Genomic DNA, 17814 nt, shown 5'->3' on the forward strand with positions numbered 1-17814 from the left:
AAGATTGAAGAACATGAGCCATGCCAAGATAATTGAGCTATTACAGGATATTGACCACCAGTGAGAATAAGCCCATATCCCACTAAGCTTCACAGTACAATATTGTTTATATCACCTTTTTTCCCTCTTCTTAATGTAATGCTAGAGTTGAATCCTCCTGCTGGTTTTAATTGCATGAATAAGCCTATTACGGTTTTCTTTCTGAATTAGGACAACCCACCGTTGCTTCTTTAGTAGCAATGAGGTTGTCAGGCATGAAAGAGACAGGCGAGAGGTGATGCCAAAGTCAAAGGAGCAAAATGGCCTGCCTGCTAAGACCGTGAAAATATAGTACTGTAGTCCTCTTAGGAGAAAAATATAGTACTGTAGTCCTCTTAGGCCTGGGAAACCACAAGGAGAATGTACACATGAATGAGGAAGTCCCAAGGAAGTGCTATAAATAGAAAAGTACACAACCACGCTGAATGAATCTGTGCTGATTTTTCTATTGAGTACAATCTTGAATTAATCCCATGAAGTGGGGTTTGCACTGCAGAACTCAGTTAAATTTGCTAGAGACAGTGTCATAGGGCTTTATCTATACTTTGCTTGAATGCCACTGTGATTAGAACCTGTTGGTTTGTGTGTTTTTAAACAAACAAACAACTAGTTGGCTCTCTTCCCCTTATTTCTGTTTCTGAACTCACTTGCAGCTTTGTAATTGGAGGCCATGGTGATCAAACCCATTTTATTTTTGAATTTTGCCACTAGTGAATCTCTTTTTCTGTATATGGAAAGATGGACTTCATTTGTTGAGTGATTTAAATCTATGTGCAGGCAGATTCTGTGCACCCTTCCTCTTAAAAAAAAAACCTGAGAATTAAGCTCTGTGTTTGATTTGGTTTATACATTTATTTATTTTATTATTTTATTATTATTATTATTTATTTATTCAGTTTTTTTATACTACCCTTCATCTTAGGATGGTTGACAATGTAAACATACAAGATAAAAACATAAATTATATAATAAAAACAGGAGCAAAACAAAAACAATAAATACCCTCCTCCATATAATATAATTTTGGCGCATTTATATAGTGCTTAAATCGAATAATACACAGGTAACTCAACACAATAAAGATTAAAACTATAAAAACAGAATTCAGTTAAAATACCTACTGGAATCTTCTTTGGCAATCAGTTGTAGCTGAGTAAGATTGTCTTCCATGAACACGGTTTCAACAGTGAGTCCGTAAGTGCCTGTGGAGGCCAATTCTGGATCCCTACATCGTTCCACAGTGGGGACATAGGTTTCTGGGTGGGAGTTGATCAAGGTGAGGGTTTGCCAAATGTGCCTTCCTCTTAGCACATTTCTCCCTTTCATCCTGAGTTTGAGTGTCTTCAAAGCCCAGTACTTCCCAGTTGTCAGTACCTGTATTTATACTATACCAGGTAGAAGTGATCAACATTTTCCAGTGTTACAATGTTATGTTGGATTTGTGGTGCTGCAGAGGGGTTGTTTTGTGCTAGTTGGTGTAGCACTTTGGTTTTTTGGATGTTGGGTGATAGGCCAAGCTTTTCGTAAGCTTCTGTGAAGATATTTAGGATGGTTTCGAAGTCATCCTCTGAATGTGCACACACTATGTTGTCATCAGCATATTGAAGCTTGATGATGGAAGTTACGATAACCTTACTCTTTGCTACTCAAGTTAAAGAACTTTCACATCTGTTTGATATATGATTTCTACCCCCGTTGGGGAGTTATAAGACACTTTGGTTCACTTTGAGAGCCATTGTTATCTGTGATTGTTGCTGTCGTATTATCATGCAGGAGCTGGAGGATGTTCACAAATTTATCTGGGCAGCCAATTTTCAGAAGGACAGTCCACAGGGCATTACTATTTACAGTGTCGAAAGCCTTAGCAGGTCAATAAACGCCATATACAGGGGTTGCTTTTGCTCTCTGCATTTTTCTTGAAGCTGTTGAGTGGTGAAAATCATGTCCACTGTCCCCCTAGAAGGTCGAAAACCATTTTGGGATTCAGGAAGTCTAGCCTCAGATATAGTTAAAAGACAGTTTGCTAAGATCCTTGCAAGAATTTTGCTGCCTGCAGCTAATAGAGAGATGCCTCAATAGTTTCCACAGTCCATTCTTTCACTTTTTTAAAAGAGATTGATAATTTTGGCATCCCTAAAGTCTGCTGGGATCTGCTCTGTCTCCCAGATTTTTTCAATGAGCTTGTGAAGTTGTTGTGTAAGTTCAATTCTGCCCACTTTGAAGACATTGGAAGGCATCCCATCAGGTCTGCTGGCTTTGTTGTTTTTCATTTGGTTAATAGCTGTACACAGCTCTCCCAGATTTGGAGATACTGAAAGCTATCTCATTTGTTTTGTGGGATGAGCTATCTCATTTGTTTTTGTGGGATTTTTGAGAGGACCTCAGCAGCTGTGACTAAGGAGATACTGGTAATGTTCTTTCCAGTGTAATGCAATAGCTTCTTTATCTTTTAGAAGTGTGGTACCGTCTGTTGAGCATAGGGGGCATATGCCATGATTTATTGGTCCATAGGTGGTCGTTGTGACTTTAAAGAAATTCTGTGCATCATGAGTGTCGGCTAAGTGCTGAATCTCTTGAGCTTCTTTTTTTTTTAATCCACCAGGTGATTTTTAGTACTCTGGTTCTTCTTTGAACCTCAGCCTTAGTGTTGGCATAGGTTTTTCTTCTTCTTAGTGCCACAGTTTCTATCTCTTTGCCAGATTTGAAAGGCCTTCCTTTTCTTCTCAATAATGTGTTCAATCTCACTGTCATTCTCATCTCACCAGTCCTGGTGTTTGAAATACTTACTGGAATAAAAGTCTTCAGTAGGGACTAGACGTTTGAATGGGAGGGGGCTTGGCTGACCTCAACTGGAAAGGAGTTCCATAAAATTGGGCCCACAGTATGGAGCACACAGCTCCTGGAGAAAATGAGCCATGCATCTGACCACTAAGAGTCACTCCCCCAAACCCCTCAGTCATTGGTCAGATTCCCTTTAAGTAAATCAAATTTGCTTCTGAATTAGCATGTCTCAGACTGTTTTGTTAAACCTCTGATGAATTGAGAACTTAAGATACCCTCCATGTCTAAATCATGTGAAGAATATAGTCTATAGTTACCAGGAAGGTGGGTCCTAACTGCTGACCAGTTTCCCAGCATCAGGGACACTCCTGCTGGGACATCTGTTGTGAAGAAGTCTATGGATGAGCTCACATACAGGCTTCTTTAGAACTGACATCTAACCCAATGCATAGATGTCTACGGGTGGTTGAGCAATGTGGCACATTCCCCAGTAATGTTATGATGTGATTAATACCTGAGGAAGACTAATGCATATTGCATTTGCTGAGTGTAGGATCAAATGACCATTTTCAATGAAAATTATACAAACTGCTTTCTTATTTTGAAACATTCCCCCCCTCCTGTGTGTGTCTCTTCATTCATATGTAATTTCTGACACACGGTTGTGACCAAAAGTGAATTTTTATTGACTGTGAAAATACTGCAGAAAGACCACCCACCTATTTTCTCACCTATCATAAAACATGAAGAAAAAAGAGTTTTATTCATGCTTTAGGGAATGGATAGAAGCCTTTTTTCTAATAACTAAAATGACTTCATCTCAAACATTGCACATTATTTTAAGATTAATCTTGAAAACAAAAAGCCTTTGGCAGATCAACAACAAAATATATTTGGCATGCACAGTGAACTTCTGCTGGGAGGAAGCCTCTAGAATAAAGATTTATTTTTTAGAAATATTATGGGGAAAACCCAGCAATTTCTATAAGATATGCTGCTCAATTCAATGCACATGGAAGAGCACCCAATTGTTTTCTGAAAGGCTCACTGTCATGCAAGTGGAGGTGGAAGTGCAGGTGCATGTTTAAAGCCATTTAAAAAAAAAAAGCATGATAAGCAGGATTGAAAGAACCCTGAACTGATAGGGCAGAAGTTTGGGCTTAGCCCTTCCTTCATGACTGACCCTTTGTGTGGTCTACAAAGTTGTAACCCACTTTGCTTTGGATGGGGCTGCCTCTACCTTTTGGTGCTGAGCACTGCTTACACATTGCAAGAACATGGTTAGGCAATCACAAGCAACTCACGGAATAAACAGAATCTGGTAACCACCCAACCAACAAGACTCCATCTTCATACCTGCCAATTTGCTGTCAGAGAAATAAGGGACCGGGCCGGAAATAGCAGACCGGAAGTAGCGCTGCCGCCATTTTGGAACTGGGCGGAGCATGCTCAGAAGTGACTTTTGATGCTGCTTTGCCCAGTTCCAAATTGGCCGCTGCACCAGAAGTCGCACTGCAGCCATTTTGGAACTGGGCAGAGCAGCATCAAAAGTTGCTTCTGAGCATGCTCCGCCCAGTTCCAAAATGGCCGCCACGCCAGAATAAACTGGGGAAAAACAAAAAAATCCATTTTTTCAGCTAGGAACAGCTGGAAAAACAGGGATTTCCCGGGGAAAATGGGAGACTTGGCAGCTATGCATCTTCCCGGGATTCAGACTCACTTTATTGCCCCTTATGCAGTCTAACACTGCACCCAGATACCCCTCTGGGTCTTTCACAGCTTCTCCTGATTCAGACGTAACAGAGAAATAAAACTTCACATCTTAAGCATGTTGACAACACCTTGCCTTAAAATAGTATGAAGTGTAATCTTGTGCCCTTTACTCAGAAGTAAGGTCCATGTGTTATGTGGGGCTTAAAGGTAAAGGGACCCCTGACCATTAGGTCCAGTTGCGGACGACTCTGGGGTTGCGGCGCTCATCTCGCTTTATTGGCTGAGGGAGCCGGCGTACAGCTTCCAGGTCATGAGGCCAGCATGACTAAGCCGCTTCTGGGGAACCAGAGCAGCGCACGGAAATGCCATTTACCTTCCCGCTGGAGCGGTACCTATTTATCTACTTGCACTTTGACGTGCTTTCAAACTGCTAGGTTGGCAGGAGCAGGGACCAAGCAACAGGAGCTCACCCCGTCGCGGGGATTCGAACCGCTGACCTTCTGTTCGGCAAGCCCTAGGCTTACACAGCGCCACCCATGTAAACCATCCGTGTAGGGCTTACTCCTGTGTAAATATGCATAGGATTACAGCCTTAGTGACACTGAATTTGTGCACTGCTGCTGCTGCTGCTGCTGTTTTGTTTTACAGCAAATATTTCTCTGTACGCAGATTTAGCATGTACAGAATTCAGCATATTGAATTATTTAATGCATATTGCATGATTGGGTAACAAAAGACTCCTGTAAAGCATTCATAAGAGAAGAGTTAAGATTGCTGTGGGAACCTTAACTCAGAGTTTAATGGCTTGTGTGTGATAAAAACTTCCACTGAAACATTACTATGGATCTTTGCATATAATGTTCCTCCTTGTGCGGCTTTGTAGAACCCCTAGGCATCGGAATTGTTCTGATTATGCAAAAGGCGCTTGTTGATTTGGTTTTCAAACTAGGCAAATCTTTTTATCTACTGTCCAATCGGCAAGCAGATAAAACACCTTTGTTACCTGGGAATGTACCTAAAGCAGGAAGGATGTTGTTGCCCTGGTTTCATAATTTCACTCAGTGTTTCTTTTCTGACATTGAAGATAGGCATTCATAAATGCATATTCTAATCTCGTAGCTTTGTTTATTAGGTACTGGAGGTACAGTGAAGATATGAGAACTATGGATCCTGGTTATCCCAAACCAATCACAATCTGGAAAGGTATCCCGGAATCACCTCAGGGAGCCTTTGTCCACAAAGAAAATGGTGCGTAGCTTCTTGTGCATGTTATTGTTCTTTAATAAAACAATATTCCTGACCTGCAAACCATCTTTTAAGTACCTCACTTTTTCAAGCTGTGCTTTGCTACCTGAATTTACACTGTTTTGTAACCCCATGGTCAACACACCTATAAATAGATGCTTTTGGATTTCTGATTTTTTTTAATATTCTACTTGTTCTCAGATTGTTTGAATTCTTTGAATCCAGTGATTGGGAATCCCCTCTTCTTTCTTCAGACTCATAGATCAAGTTGGTGGAACAGGGGAAGTGTAAATATATGTTTCTCCCCATGTCATTCGCTCACTGAAAATTTGCCACCCAGAGCTGCTATTTGCTGCAGATCACAATAATATAGTGTCATTTCCAAATTAATCCAGAATGGGGTTTTCTTGTTAGAGTTTGTCCATCTCTTGTGTATGCTGTTTCACTATCACTTCGAGCCTTATTCTCCAAACACTGGTTCACCGCTTCTGGATTTAGTCTGGAGTATAATTTGCTTGTGTTGTGCAAAAAAAATTCCCATTGGCTTTATCAAGGTGAATCTATTTTTGTGCTGTGAAGCACACAATTGCAAACTGTCATCACAAGTCCATTGCTATGTGATGCAAAATAAAGAAGAGCCAAGGATGAGCCAGTGGTTTTGAACCTAAGTTTACATCAGTACTAAATTATTTATTGCAAAGGTATAGCTAAACTATATTGCACATTTATGTAACCACTATAACCCCTGGACTAAGACGAAGCACCATAGACTTTTCTTGATGCTGAAAGTCATCATTATGTGCGTATTAATTACTGCCCTTAACAATTTGATGATATGGTCTTGAGAGTGAAATAAAGATATGGGATTGCAACCAGTTTCACCTCTAGCTCTGCACATGTGATTGATTTAACAGAGATTGGATTTTTTTTTTGTCCCTTCCTTCTTCCCTCAGGACATGTCTCCCCTGTAAAATATTATGAGGCATTTCCCCCTAGTTTAGAATCTTTATTCCTTCCTTTGGCTCAAATATCTAATTTCTGCAGACAACATTTTCTTCTCGGGAATACTCTTAATCACTTCCTTGCTTTAAGTCTGTTTCATCCATCAATAGAAAATCTTTCCTGAGCTGAGCATTTTGGGTGGGTGAGGGCGGAAGTTTCTTTTTTTGCAGCAGGAAACTAGTTTGTGCAACACTGTGTTCTTATATTTATTGCCATAAAAAACTACATATGTCTCTATAAAGACGTGTTAAAGTATATATAGTATCTGATGCGCTAGGTAGGATTGGATATGCATTTCAAATAAATTGGGCTCCAGTGTCAATACAGAACTTCATTCACTTCTATAAGGTGTGTATGAGGTTGGGGAGAGTATTCCCAGATTCACAGCAGTGAATGGTGCTGTTGTTGCACACCAATATGCTCTATATGTGGATCAGAGCTGATAAGAGTAATCTCATGCTGTATTAGCTGGCTTCCTTAAATGTATTACATTTAACCAATAAACATGCAAGTACAAGTTGTGGACATATTACAAGTACAGTGTTACCTCAGTTTTCAAACGTAATCCATTCCGGAAGACCATTTGACTTCCAAAACGTTCGAAAACCGAAGCATGCATTTCTGTCTGGAAAACTCAATACAGAAGCCATGTGGCATGTTCGGTTTCCGAAAGGCGTTCAAAAACCCAAGCAGTTACTTCTGGGTTTTCAGTGTTTGAAAGCTGAAGCGTTTGACTTTTGAGATGTCCAAATACCACTGTATTTTCAGTGCATCATACTGACATGCAAGTAAAGCCTTTGCTACACCTTCTAAATCACTATAATATAAGGTAGGGTTGCCACCCATCCTTAGAAAACATGACCCTCCCTGTTTTGGACAAAAGTTTCCCCTGCCCTGTGTGGACTTCAAACAGGACACCTTTTTCCCAATATTTGAGTTCCTCCTCAAAATATGCAGGAAGAGGGTGGGTCCAGTGGAGAGTGAGTGAGAGGGTTTACGCAGACATGGCAGAGGGTAGATCCCATTCATTGGTTGGCGTAACCTGCCCATCTCCCTTCTCCTCGCCCCCTGTCAGTATATCTGAAGGAGCATCTCCACCCCCAGCGTTCAACCTGGACACTGAGGTCCAGCTCCAATGGCCTTCTGGCGGTTCCATCACTGCGAGATGTGAGGTTACAGGGAACCAGGCAGAGGGTCTTCTCAGTAGTGGCGCCCGCCCTGTGGAACACCCTCCCATCAGATGTCAAGGAAATAAACAACTATCTGACTTTTAAAAGACATCTGAAGACAGCCCTGATTGGGAAGTTTTTAATGTTTGATGTTTTATCATGTTTTTAATATTCTCTTGGGAACCGCCCAGAGTGGCTGGGGAAACCCAGCCAGGTGGGCAGGGTGTAAATAAATAAATAAATCATCATCATCATCATCATCATCATCATCATCATCATCATCATCATCAATGTCCTTGCCACTACTATATCTACTGTATTATCACCCCCAACCCCAGGAGCACCCCTCCCTCCCTTAACACTGTCAGGCATGAGAGAGAGAGAGAGAGAGAGAGAGAGAGAGAGAGAGAGAGAGAGAGAGAGAGAGAGAGATGGCTGGCCCAAAATGGCGGCTGCATCGCTGTCAGTGCAGCTGAGGAGGAACGCAGCCTGGCATAAGCGACAATAGAGAGAAGGGGAAAGAAGTGGCCTCCTTCACCCATTCCTTCCTTCCTTCCCTCTCGCTGGTGCTGCTCTTCAGCCCCACCACTTGGCCCCCTCCACCACCCTGCCCTGCCCTTTCCTCTCCTCTGTGCTCTTCTGCTGCCAGCATGGGTGAGAGAGAGGCTGGAGCTGCAACTCAAGCAAAAGAGTGGGGCCAAGTTGGTGAGGGAGGTGGGAAGCCGAATGTGAGGAACACCCCCCTCCACCGGGGGGGGCAGGATTTGGTGTCATAAGAGTGTTGTGCCCCCCAACCTGTCCTGTATTTTGCCTGACCAAAGGTAGCAGCCCTAAATATAGGCCTAAGTAGGTGGAACTGAAATATCTACATATTCTTCTATGAGACACCCTTGCCTTTTCCCTCTCCTTCCACCTATGTCTTATCTATGTTGAATGAGACTGTAAGCCTCTTAGGACAGGGACTTCTCCACTCATACTTTGCACAGTAATGGCATAGGGGGGGGGAATCATAAACAATGGGGGGGTATGTTGTTGTCCCCTGTGATAGAATGTGAATGGAGTTTCACAGCTTCCCAGTCAGAGGGCTGAAAAACTAGCCCGGAGATTCCAGCCTTTGCTTTCAGGATGCAATAATTTCCATTTTATTTACATGTAAATAGCTGTGCATTACAGGAAAAAAATTGACCTCCATATTTTTCAGTGCAAGTCAGTAAATTTTCTGTAAAGGGCACCTGTGTGTCTGAAAACATACAGTAAATGAATGCCTGGAAACCTGAACCAATTGCACTTCATAGCAGAGTGTTTCCGAGGCATTTTGAGATGAGTGGGTTCTCTTGAAATGTTTCAGCAAAATTCACTGAGGAGACATGGGGATTCATTCTTTTTCTGTAATGTGTGAAGTGGCCCTGAGGTCACACTGAACTTCATAGGTTTTCAGTTACTAAAATAACAGCTAAGATACATGAGACCTAGGCAGACAATACAATTAAGGAGTAAGCCGTTTTTGCCTTTTTGTTGTGTTGTTGTTAATGTCGTTTCTTCGAGGCTAAATGCAAGAAATCCTCTGGGCTCTCGTAGAAGGAAAACTGAGTATTGAGAGTTGCCTGGTGAAGCCTGCAAGGAACAGTGCTGTGAATTGTCCCCCCAGTCAAGATCACTGCATGGTGATTGCATCAAGAGACAATGAAACAAGCAAATGAGAAACCCCACAACCTATTTTCAGAGAACTCTGATGAATTTTTGCCTGAAACCATTTCTCTTCTACTCTTCAGATAAAGATTGGACTTGAAATTGTACCAGATAGCTTTAGCAGAGAAACTTTGGAGGAACTGCTTCCAATTAAACAACATCTTTCATTAATATAGTGCTAATCATTTTAGCTTCCTAGTTCATTTGGGGGGAGGGGAGAAACATTTGTGTTGCTTGATTAAAAACAACAGAAACTGAGATATATGTCTCCTATTCTTACATCTACTTTCGAAAGCTTCTTAATAGTAAGAAGAAATATCTTCAACAGGACCAGCTCAGCTTGAGAAAAAAGATGTGCAAGCTTTTGAGTTATGCAGAAAGCTTTAGAAGAAAGTTTTATAGATTTTGGCAGGACTTGGGGCAGAGTTATGCATTAACAATTAGGTAAGGGGAACTGCCACCAAAAGTGACATCTCTCCCTATTTCAAGTTCTCTCCTCCTTCACTGTAACATGCAGTATATTTTACAACATCATCAAGTTATGCATTTTCCAACCCCAACCAGCAACAGAGTGAGCAAATTATGCTGATTTTCAGTGGCACACTTGATGTAAACATATATTATTTTGTTAAATGCCAAAAAGAGGTACCCTGGTTGTTTGCATATAAATTGCCAACCAAGTGGATGACTTATGGGAGCAGGAGACCATTAGATGGCTGAGAGTAATGGCGCAGAAGGAGAGGTCACAGGAATACACTGGTTCATGATGGTTGAAGGATAGCAAGGAGAGAAGGCCAGGAAGGGACTGGGTGTTTGTGCTGGGCATGGGAGGAAACAGAAAGTCACGCAGACTTTGATGAGGAATGTTGTTTGAAAAACAAACAAGGTAAATGATTTTGAGATGACAATGGAAATGCAGAGAATATTGCAGTGGGTCAAGGTAAGAGATGATTGGAAGTGTACAGTGGTACCTCGGTTTATGAACACAATTGGTTCCGGAAGTCTGTTCATAAACTGAAGCATTCATAAACTGAAGCGAACTTTCCCATTGAAAGTAATGGAAAGTGGATTAATCTGTTCCAGATGGTCCGCGGAGTACTTAAACTGAAGCGTTCATAAACTGAAGCAAACTTTCCCATTGAAAGTAATGGAAAGTGGATTTATGCATTCCAGACGGGTCCGCGGAGAACTCAACCTGAAGCGTACTTAACCCGAAGCATGGGTGTAATTGGTTCCGGAAGTCTGTTCATAAACTGAAGCGTTCATAAACTGAAGCGAACTTTCCCATTGAAAGTAATGGAAAGTGAATTAATCCGTTCCAGATGGGTCCGCGGCGTTCGTAAACCGAAAGTTCGTAAACCAAGGTGTTCATAAACCGAGGTTCCACTGTATTAGAGATTTTGCTGAGGAGGCAGAGAGGTAGGGCTGTGTTTTTGCAACGTTGTATCAGGAGAAGCTGCACAACTTGCTGAATATAAGAAACAAAGAAGCTGGGGTCAACAGGATATATGTTGTCAATTAATATGGAGATTACAATATTTAAGGAGAAAGTTTTGGGAAGAAAGACAGTTTCCATTGTGCTACTGTTTTCTAGTAATGGACAAATTTATGAGATAATAAACCCTGCAACAGTCCCAAGTACCCCATGTAATATCTTATGCTCTAGAATTGCTGAAGGACAATTAAAATAAATAACAGTGATAGCACAATATATTTTTAAATTATTCCATCATGAAACTAACAAAAAAACGGTAATGGGTGAAAGTGTTGGGTCTATTTTGAATAGAAAATGAGATGCTCTAAAGAGGTTTGTCTTCTTTGCAGTGCAATTTCAAAAACCCATTTTTGTGTAAGCAATTGAAACTAGCATCTAACCTTAACTTTCCAATTAGTGCTATTTGCATCACAAATGAAGGCCGTTCTGTTTTCTTTTCTTTTCTGGGGACCTATAATACTGCAGAATGCAAACTGTGACATAGTAAAGGCAGAGAAAGCTCCAGCTATTTGTGCACAGTTTTTAAACAGTAGGAGGAAGTTTGTTTCAGACTGGATCAGTGCCACTTTTCATCTGGGCCAGTCAAATGCTTTGGATTATTTGGCAGGAAAGCAGCATTTCTGCAATTAGGCACCATTTTTAATTATCCTGGACTGCACTTGAATGATCAAATTCTAGCTCCCCGCAGAAAATCTGAAGCTGCGCACACCTGCTTTCCATTGGCAGAGTTAATACAGCATTTCCTCTCAAAGACATAGAAGTAACAGGGAACAGAATCAGCCCAGACAGTCAAGAGGGAGGGGTAATCTAGGGGGATCTAGCACAGTGCTGTAATTTGCTATAATTGACCAATGTTCCCAAGCTAGGTTGGGGCTCTTTGAGCAAACAGGACTCAAGGTGAGCATAATTTATGATCCTATTTAAAAGTCAATTTTAAATAAGGCTCTTAAATCCCTCCACTGGTCTAAATGCATCCATCTTGGTTGTTTCATAAAGTTAGGGAAGATAGACATTCAGGACATCATCATCATCATCATCATCATAATTTTATTATTTATACCCCGCCCATCTGGCTGGGTTTCCCCAGCCACTCTGGGCGGCTTCCAACAGAAAAATAAAACACAGTAATCTATCAAACAATAAAAGCCTCCCTGAACAGGGCTGCCTTCAGATGTCTTCTAAAAGTCTGGTAGTTGTTTCCCTCTTTGACATCTGTTGGGAGGGCGTTCCACAGGGCAGGCGCCACCACCGAGAAGGCCCTCTGCCTAGTTCCCTGCAACTTGGCTTCTCGCAACGAGGGAACCGCCAGAAGGCCCTCGGTGCTGGACCTCAGTGTCCGGGCAGAGTGATGGAGGTGGAGACGCTCCTTCAGGTATACTGGACCGAGGCCATTTAGGGCTTTAAAGGTCAGCACCAACACTTTGAATTGTGCTCTGAAATATACTGGGAGCCAATGTAGATCTTTCAAGACTGGTGAAGCTAAGTTATTCTTCAATCTGCCCCACTTAAATTAATGGGACCTTTAAAAAATCACAACTTTGTTGGGTTATGCATATACCGTTTCCTGTGCATAACAAAGGATTGTTTTGATACATTGGTTTCTCATCAGATGTACTTTTTTCAACATACAGACATGTCTTTGTTGAAAAAAACCAACATGCCCTATAAAGTTGTCGGGAAAAGAATGTTCTGTGATTGAAGAGCTATTCCGATTATCTTTTTCTTTGAGTATATATATATTGGGAACACATGACAGCATTATGATAGGAACATATGAAGCTGCTGAGTCAGACAACTAGTCAATTTAGCTCAGTATTGTCCAGTGGTTTCCCCCCCTAAAAATAAAAATGTTTAGGGGTACTCTCATTTCGACTCAAGAAAATCACCATTTTATAGTTCAAATTGGGAAAAATAAATACAGTAAATAGACAAAAGTACGAAATTTCACAAAATATTTAGGGGTAGGCATACCCCAGCGTACCCCCAGAGAAAAAGCACTGGTATTGTCTATGCAGATAGGGGCACTGTATTTCCTAACCCTGCAACTAGAATTGTGACAAAGTTTATTCAACAGACAAATTCTATTGAATATAAAAATTAAGATTTATCTAATTTTGAAAACTTGTTTTAAATCTCAGTTTGGTACAGTAAGGTGTACTCGAAGCCACTCACAATAAAACCACAACTAAAATCCTAAAATACAAACCAACAATAAAATAGTTTTTAAAAAAATCCCAGCAGGCCATTTTAGGAGAATGCTTTCTGGAATAAACACCAGAAAGATGCATCAGAAGAGGCCTAAATATATATTACAGTAGCATTTCACACAACAGAAGCTGAAAAGCATGTTTGATGACAAATATGGGGTTTCTAAAGCTCTTTTCTACCATCCTTTGTATTTATCCATTAATCAGATGTTGTTGGGGGTTAATGTTCAGCCATGAGGTTTCTATGTCCTTGTCAGTTTTAAAATACAGGGTGTAGCAAAGATTTTTTTTATTTCACAATATTGGCAGAATCCTGTACAGTCAAACCTCAGTTCCCAAACGCCTCTGTTATCTTACGTTACGGCTCCCGAACACCAAAGACCCGGCCGGAAGTAAGGTTTTCAAATGTTTTTTTGGAAGCCGAACATCGAATGCGGCTTCCACAAGAAGCTCTTGCAGCCAATTTTAAGCTGTGCCTTGGTTGTCAGATGTTTTGGAAGCCGAATGGGCTTCCGGAACGGATTACGTTAGACAACCGAGGTTTGACTGTATTCCCTTCTGTGCAGAATGGTGCAATGAAGCTGTGGGAGATTTGAAGCAATTGTTGCTGCAAATAAGGTATGCAGTAGTGAGGTCCTATTGGGTGGATATTGGCAATGGCGGGATACGTTTTATTAATTTCCAAGTGTCAGTTTTAATCCTGCTTGTTAACTCCACAGTTTCAGTAGCTCCTTGTCTTTTGTTGCTTTTGGACACGACTAAATTACAACTCATTGAAACATTCACACTTTTGTTCCTCAGGCTTCACGTATTTCTACAAAGGCAAAGAATACTGGAAATTCAACAACCAGATGCTCAAAGTGGAACCTGGATATCCCAGATCCATCCTAAAGGATTTTATGGGTTGTGATGGACCAGCAGACCGGGACAAAGAGCGACACAGCCCTCAGGATGACGTAGACATTGTCATCAAACTGGACAACACAGCCAGCACTGTGAAAGCCATAGCCATTGTCATTCCCTGCATCCTGGCCCTGTGCCTCCTTGTCTTGGTTTACACTGTGTTCCAGTTCAAGAGGAAAGGAACACCCCGCCACATACTGTACTGCAAACGCTCTATGCAAGAGTGGGTGTGATGTAGGGGTATGTCTCTCTCTCTCTCTCTCCCTCTCTCTCTCTCCTAGGAGTTCGTGGTAACTTGAGATCAACAGAAGAGCTGTTATGCAGTTTCCTATCTAGGAGCAGGCATCTGTCCAGCCCCTCGACCAGGGCTGATCTTTAAAACCCAGGGGGCTGCCTGCAACCCTGCACAGGAAGTCAGAGTTCACTCCAGTGGGAAGCTTCCATCGTACACAGTATCTGCCGTTCCTCCAGTTCTTTTGTCTTTCTTTGTCATTCGGTTCTAGCCTTTTTCCTCTCTGCACGCTCAATACACCCAATGCAAAACTATCGGGATTTTTCCACAAAGAAGAGGAAATATTACAGCAAAAGTATGGGAAAAAAAGAAGCATCTCCAGTGTTTCTGTTGGGGTTTTTTTCTGTCCCCTTTGAAGCCTGCTCCCCTTTGAAAGAGTATTGCGTGAGGTTTTAAAAAAAAACAATGATAAAAAATGTAATCACTTTTTTTAAAAAAAAGAAGAAGAAGAAGAAGAAGAGAAAAGATAGAGCAACTATAACACAACAATCTCAATGGAACTTTCAGGAAGTGTGAAGACCCAAAACAGCTTTGTCTCCAAAGAGGATTGCTTTCTGTCAGCTACGGATATAGTCCTATACTCCTGCTCATAATTTTTGTTAAGTGGGAGACCAGGATGACACACAGGAATTCAGACTGTTTGGACAGCCATTTTCCAACAAATAAGGGGCCAAAATATCTGCAATATAGTAACAGCCTTAATGATACATTCATTTTGTGTTTTATACAGCTGTTCTGAGCTATGTCCTCAATGTTTTAACACATTTATATTCATTACTATATTCAGATAGTATCTTTTTTATTGATTGGTTTAGATTTTGTTGGTTTCCTGCCTCCTCCTCTTCTTTTTCTTTCTTTCTTTCCCCCCCAGAGCTGTACCAGGCCAGCAGCCCCAGGCCTTCCATAGGTCTGTCAAGAACACTTAATGTTGAAACCATAGCAGAATGCAGCAAGCCTGTGAAGGAGATTGCAGTGAACTAAAGTGACACTTAATGTTACAGAGAAACATAATGCTAGTACTAGGTTTGTGTAATCTGTGACCCTTTGAGAACTATAGGCTTTCAGAGTTTCAAGGGCTGCGAACATTGGCAGTCTGGAAATTATAGGAATGCACAGCTTAAAGTGATTCTGGATTCTAAAGCTTATTTCCTGTGATTTATGAGTTCCTTTGTAGGTGGTCCATAAACCATATCAGTTCTGCAAATCCTCTCCTTCCTTCCCTCTTAGCATCACTGACTTCTGTGCCTGCCTGTCCTTCTTCTAGTGGCTTTATGCACTCTAGCTTCCACATGACACTATATAGTACCATAACAAAACATGGCATCTGAGATCAGCATGCCAGAAGTCACCAGGATTGGCAGGTTGGTAGGTCTGTAAGTGGATTAGATACCACACAATTAGAATAGCCTAAAATAAGAGAGTGGTTTTTTTTTTTAAAAAAAAGATTTGCTTACTCTGTTGATGATAATATAACAGAAGCAAACAATGTTAGATTATTTTTAAAAAGACATTATGGCACACAGAATACAAGTGGCTGCAAGTATAGCTAGTCTTTGGATTCTCAAAACGTACTATGCCAAGCCATTACAGGACTCCTCTCACATCTCTGTTGCTTCTTTTATCCAGTCTTCATCGCTCCATGCAATGGTAGCTCCCAGTAACAAGGACCTGACATCCATTTATGCTATTGATGGTGTATGTCCTAAGTATTTTGTTTTCATTGCCGCCGCCACCACACACCAACAAACATGGCAATGTTTGCAATGTGTGACACCAAAGTGTTGCCATGCAGATTCCCTTTCATTTGGTACGGGGCTTTTACATGGGTATGGGCAGTGTAACAGCGAACCACAGTGGCTGAGACTGAAAAGCTGGAAGCGAGTAAGTCTTGTGACAGACAGCTGTGGTTTGTAGTAAGATGAAGGAAGTATGATAGAGACAACATTGGCTATGGAATGTATCTCTGTTCATTGCTTTTGCAGTCTCTGCAGTGCTGCAAAACCCATTGATTAGAAATGACAGCGGAAAAAAGAGGAATCACTTTAGACATCCCAAGAAACAATGCTTCTGTCACATCACCTTCAACTCTCATAAAAGCTTTTGTCTTTCTCCAGTCTGAGAGCAACAGGAACATGGGACTGATGATGAAACCAGGTGGAACTCTCTTGTCCAACAACGAGCGTAGCGCTTGAGTTTTTATTCTGCTTAACTCTTGCAGGATTATTCTGTTTGCCTTGCATCATGTAGAGATGCAGGTACAGATAACAGTTCCAATGGAAACCAGAGAGTAAGGATTCTGGCGTTTCATGGTGCTGCCCCTCCCGTTGCAAAGTCTTGCCAATCGGGCGATTGCCTTAGTTCCCAAAGGGTCACGAGTCCTCTGGCATTTAGCTGTGCATTAAATCACTGGCAGAACCAAGGGAGCACCAAAGCATTGTGTCATCATGTGTAATAATTGTGCTAACAGCAGTATTGTCATTTTCATGTGACCTGCAGGGCAGGTTATGTATCAATATTTTTTCCTAGAGAAAAGTCAGCAACTGACAGACCTCTTTTTATTGATTTTAGGAGCTGCTTCTCGCAGTGACAGGCTTTTTTACAGTCACTAGGCTGTGAACCTATTAAAGGTGTTCAGAAAGGATGCCCCCCACATGTCAGACACCTGGCTTTTTATGAAAGCTGGGATTCCAGGGGAGTAGCTTTTGAAACAATGAACAGCTTGCCTTGAACTTTATTGATCTGTTGATTGTCATTACTGAGTTAAACATAGTCTTCTGTGGAAAAGAAAAGGGAAAAAAACCCTTTGCTGTCTGAATTTCCTCACAGTGTACTGTTTGATGTCTTTGCTCTTTGACCTTTAACTTGCAAACTGGCACAAACTCAGCGGGAAATCTGGTGTGGCTGATCTAATTTGGATTGGGACTAGGCATTTACAACGAAAAGAGTCCTATTTATACATTGTCCAAACATTCACTTATTTTAGAGAAGGGAAATGGCTGTAATACATGGAGGAGCCCTCATCCCCAAGACTGATGGAAACCAACAGGCACCACCCTGGCAGCGTTCTCGCTCAGCTCCCATGTATTTCACTGGGCAGTTGGTACAGGGAAATTTCCCTATGGAATGTGCCCAGTATTTGTAGCAGATAATACCTAGATGAAACAGTTGCTATGTATACATGCACACTCTAAAAATGAACTGCAGTGGAAATGAATTTCTGTTTAATTTTGGTTCAATTTTCGTATAAAACCAGTCCTTTCTGCAAATGACTCATTATAG

The 17814-nt window shown here is 41.4% G+C and overlaps 1 protein-coding gene across 1 annotated transcript in view; it reads left to right on the top strand.

Annotated features, from left to right (window-relative positions):
- Positions 1-17325, top strand: part of MMP16 (matrix metallopeptidase 16) — a 178122-nt gene extending 160797 nt beyond the window's left edge. The window contains exons 9-10 of the mRNA XM_035125050.2: positions 5666-5781; positions 14142-17325. Coding sequence (XP_034980941.1) covers positions 5666-5781; positions 14142-14476 — 451 coding nt within the window. The 3' untranslated portion in view covers positions 14477-17325. The remainder of the gene's footprint in view (positions 1-5665; positions 5782-14141) is intronic.
- Positions 17326-17814: the final 489 nt, after the last annotated feature.

The sequence above is a fragment of the Zootoca vivipara genome, chromosome 8 (genome assembly GCF_963506605.1).
Source record: "Zootoca vivipara chromosome 8, rZooViv1.1, whole genome shotgun sequence".
Classification (NCBI taxonomy): Eukaryota; Metazoa; Chordata; class Lepidosauria; order Squamata; family Lacertidae; genus Zootoca; species Zootoca vivipara.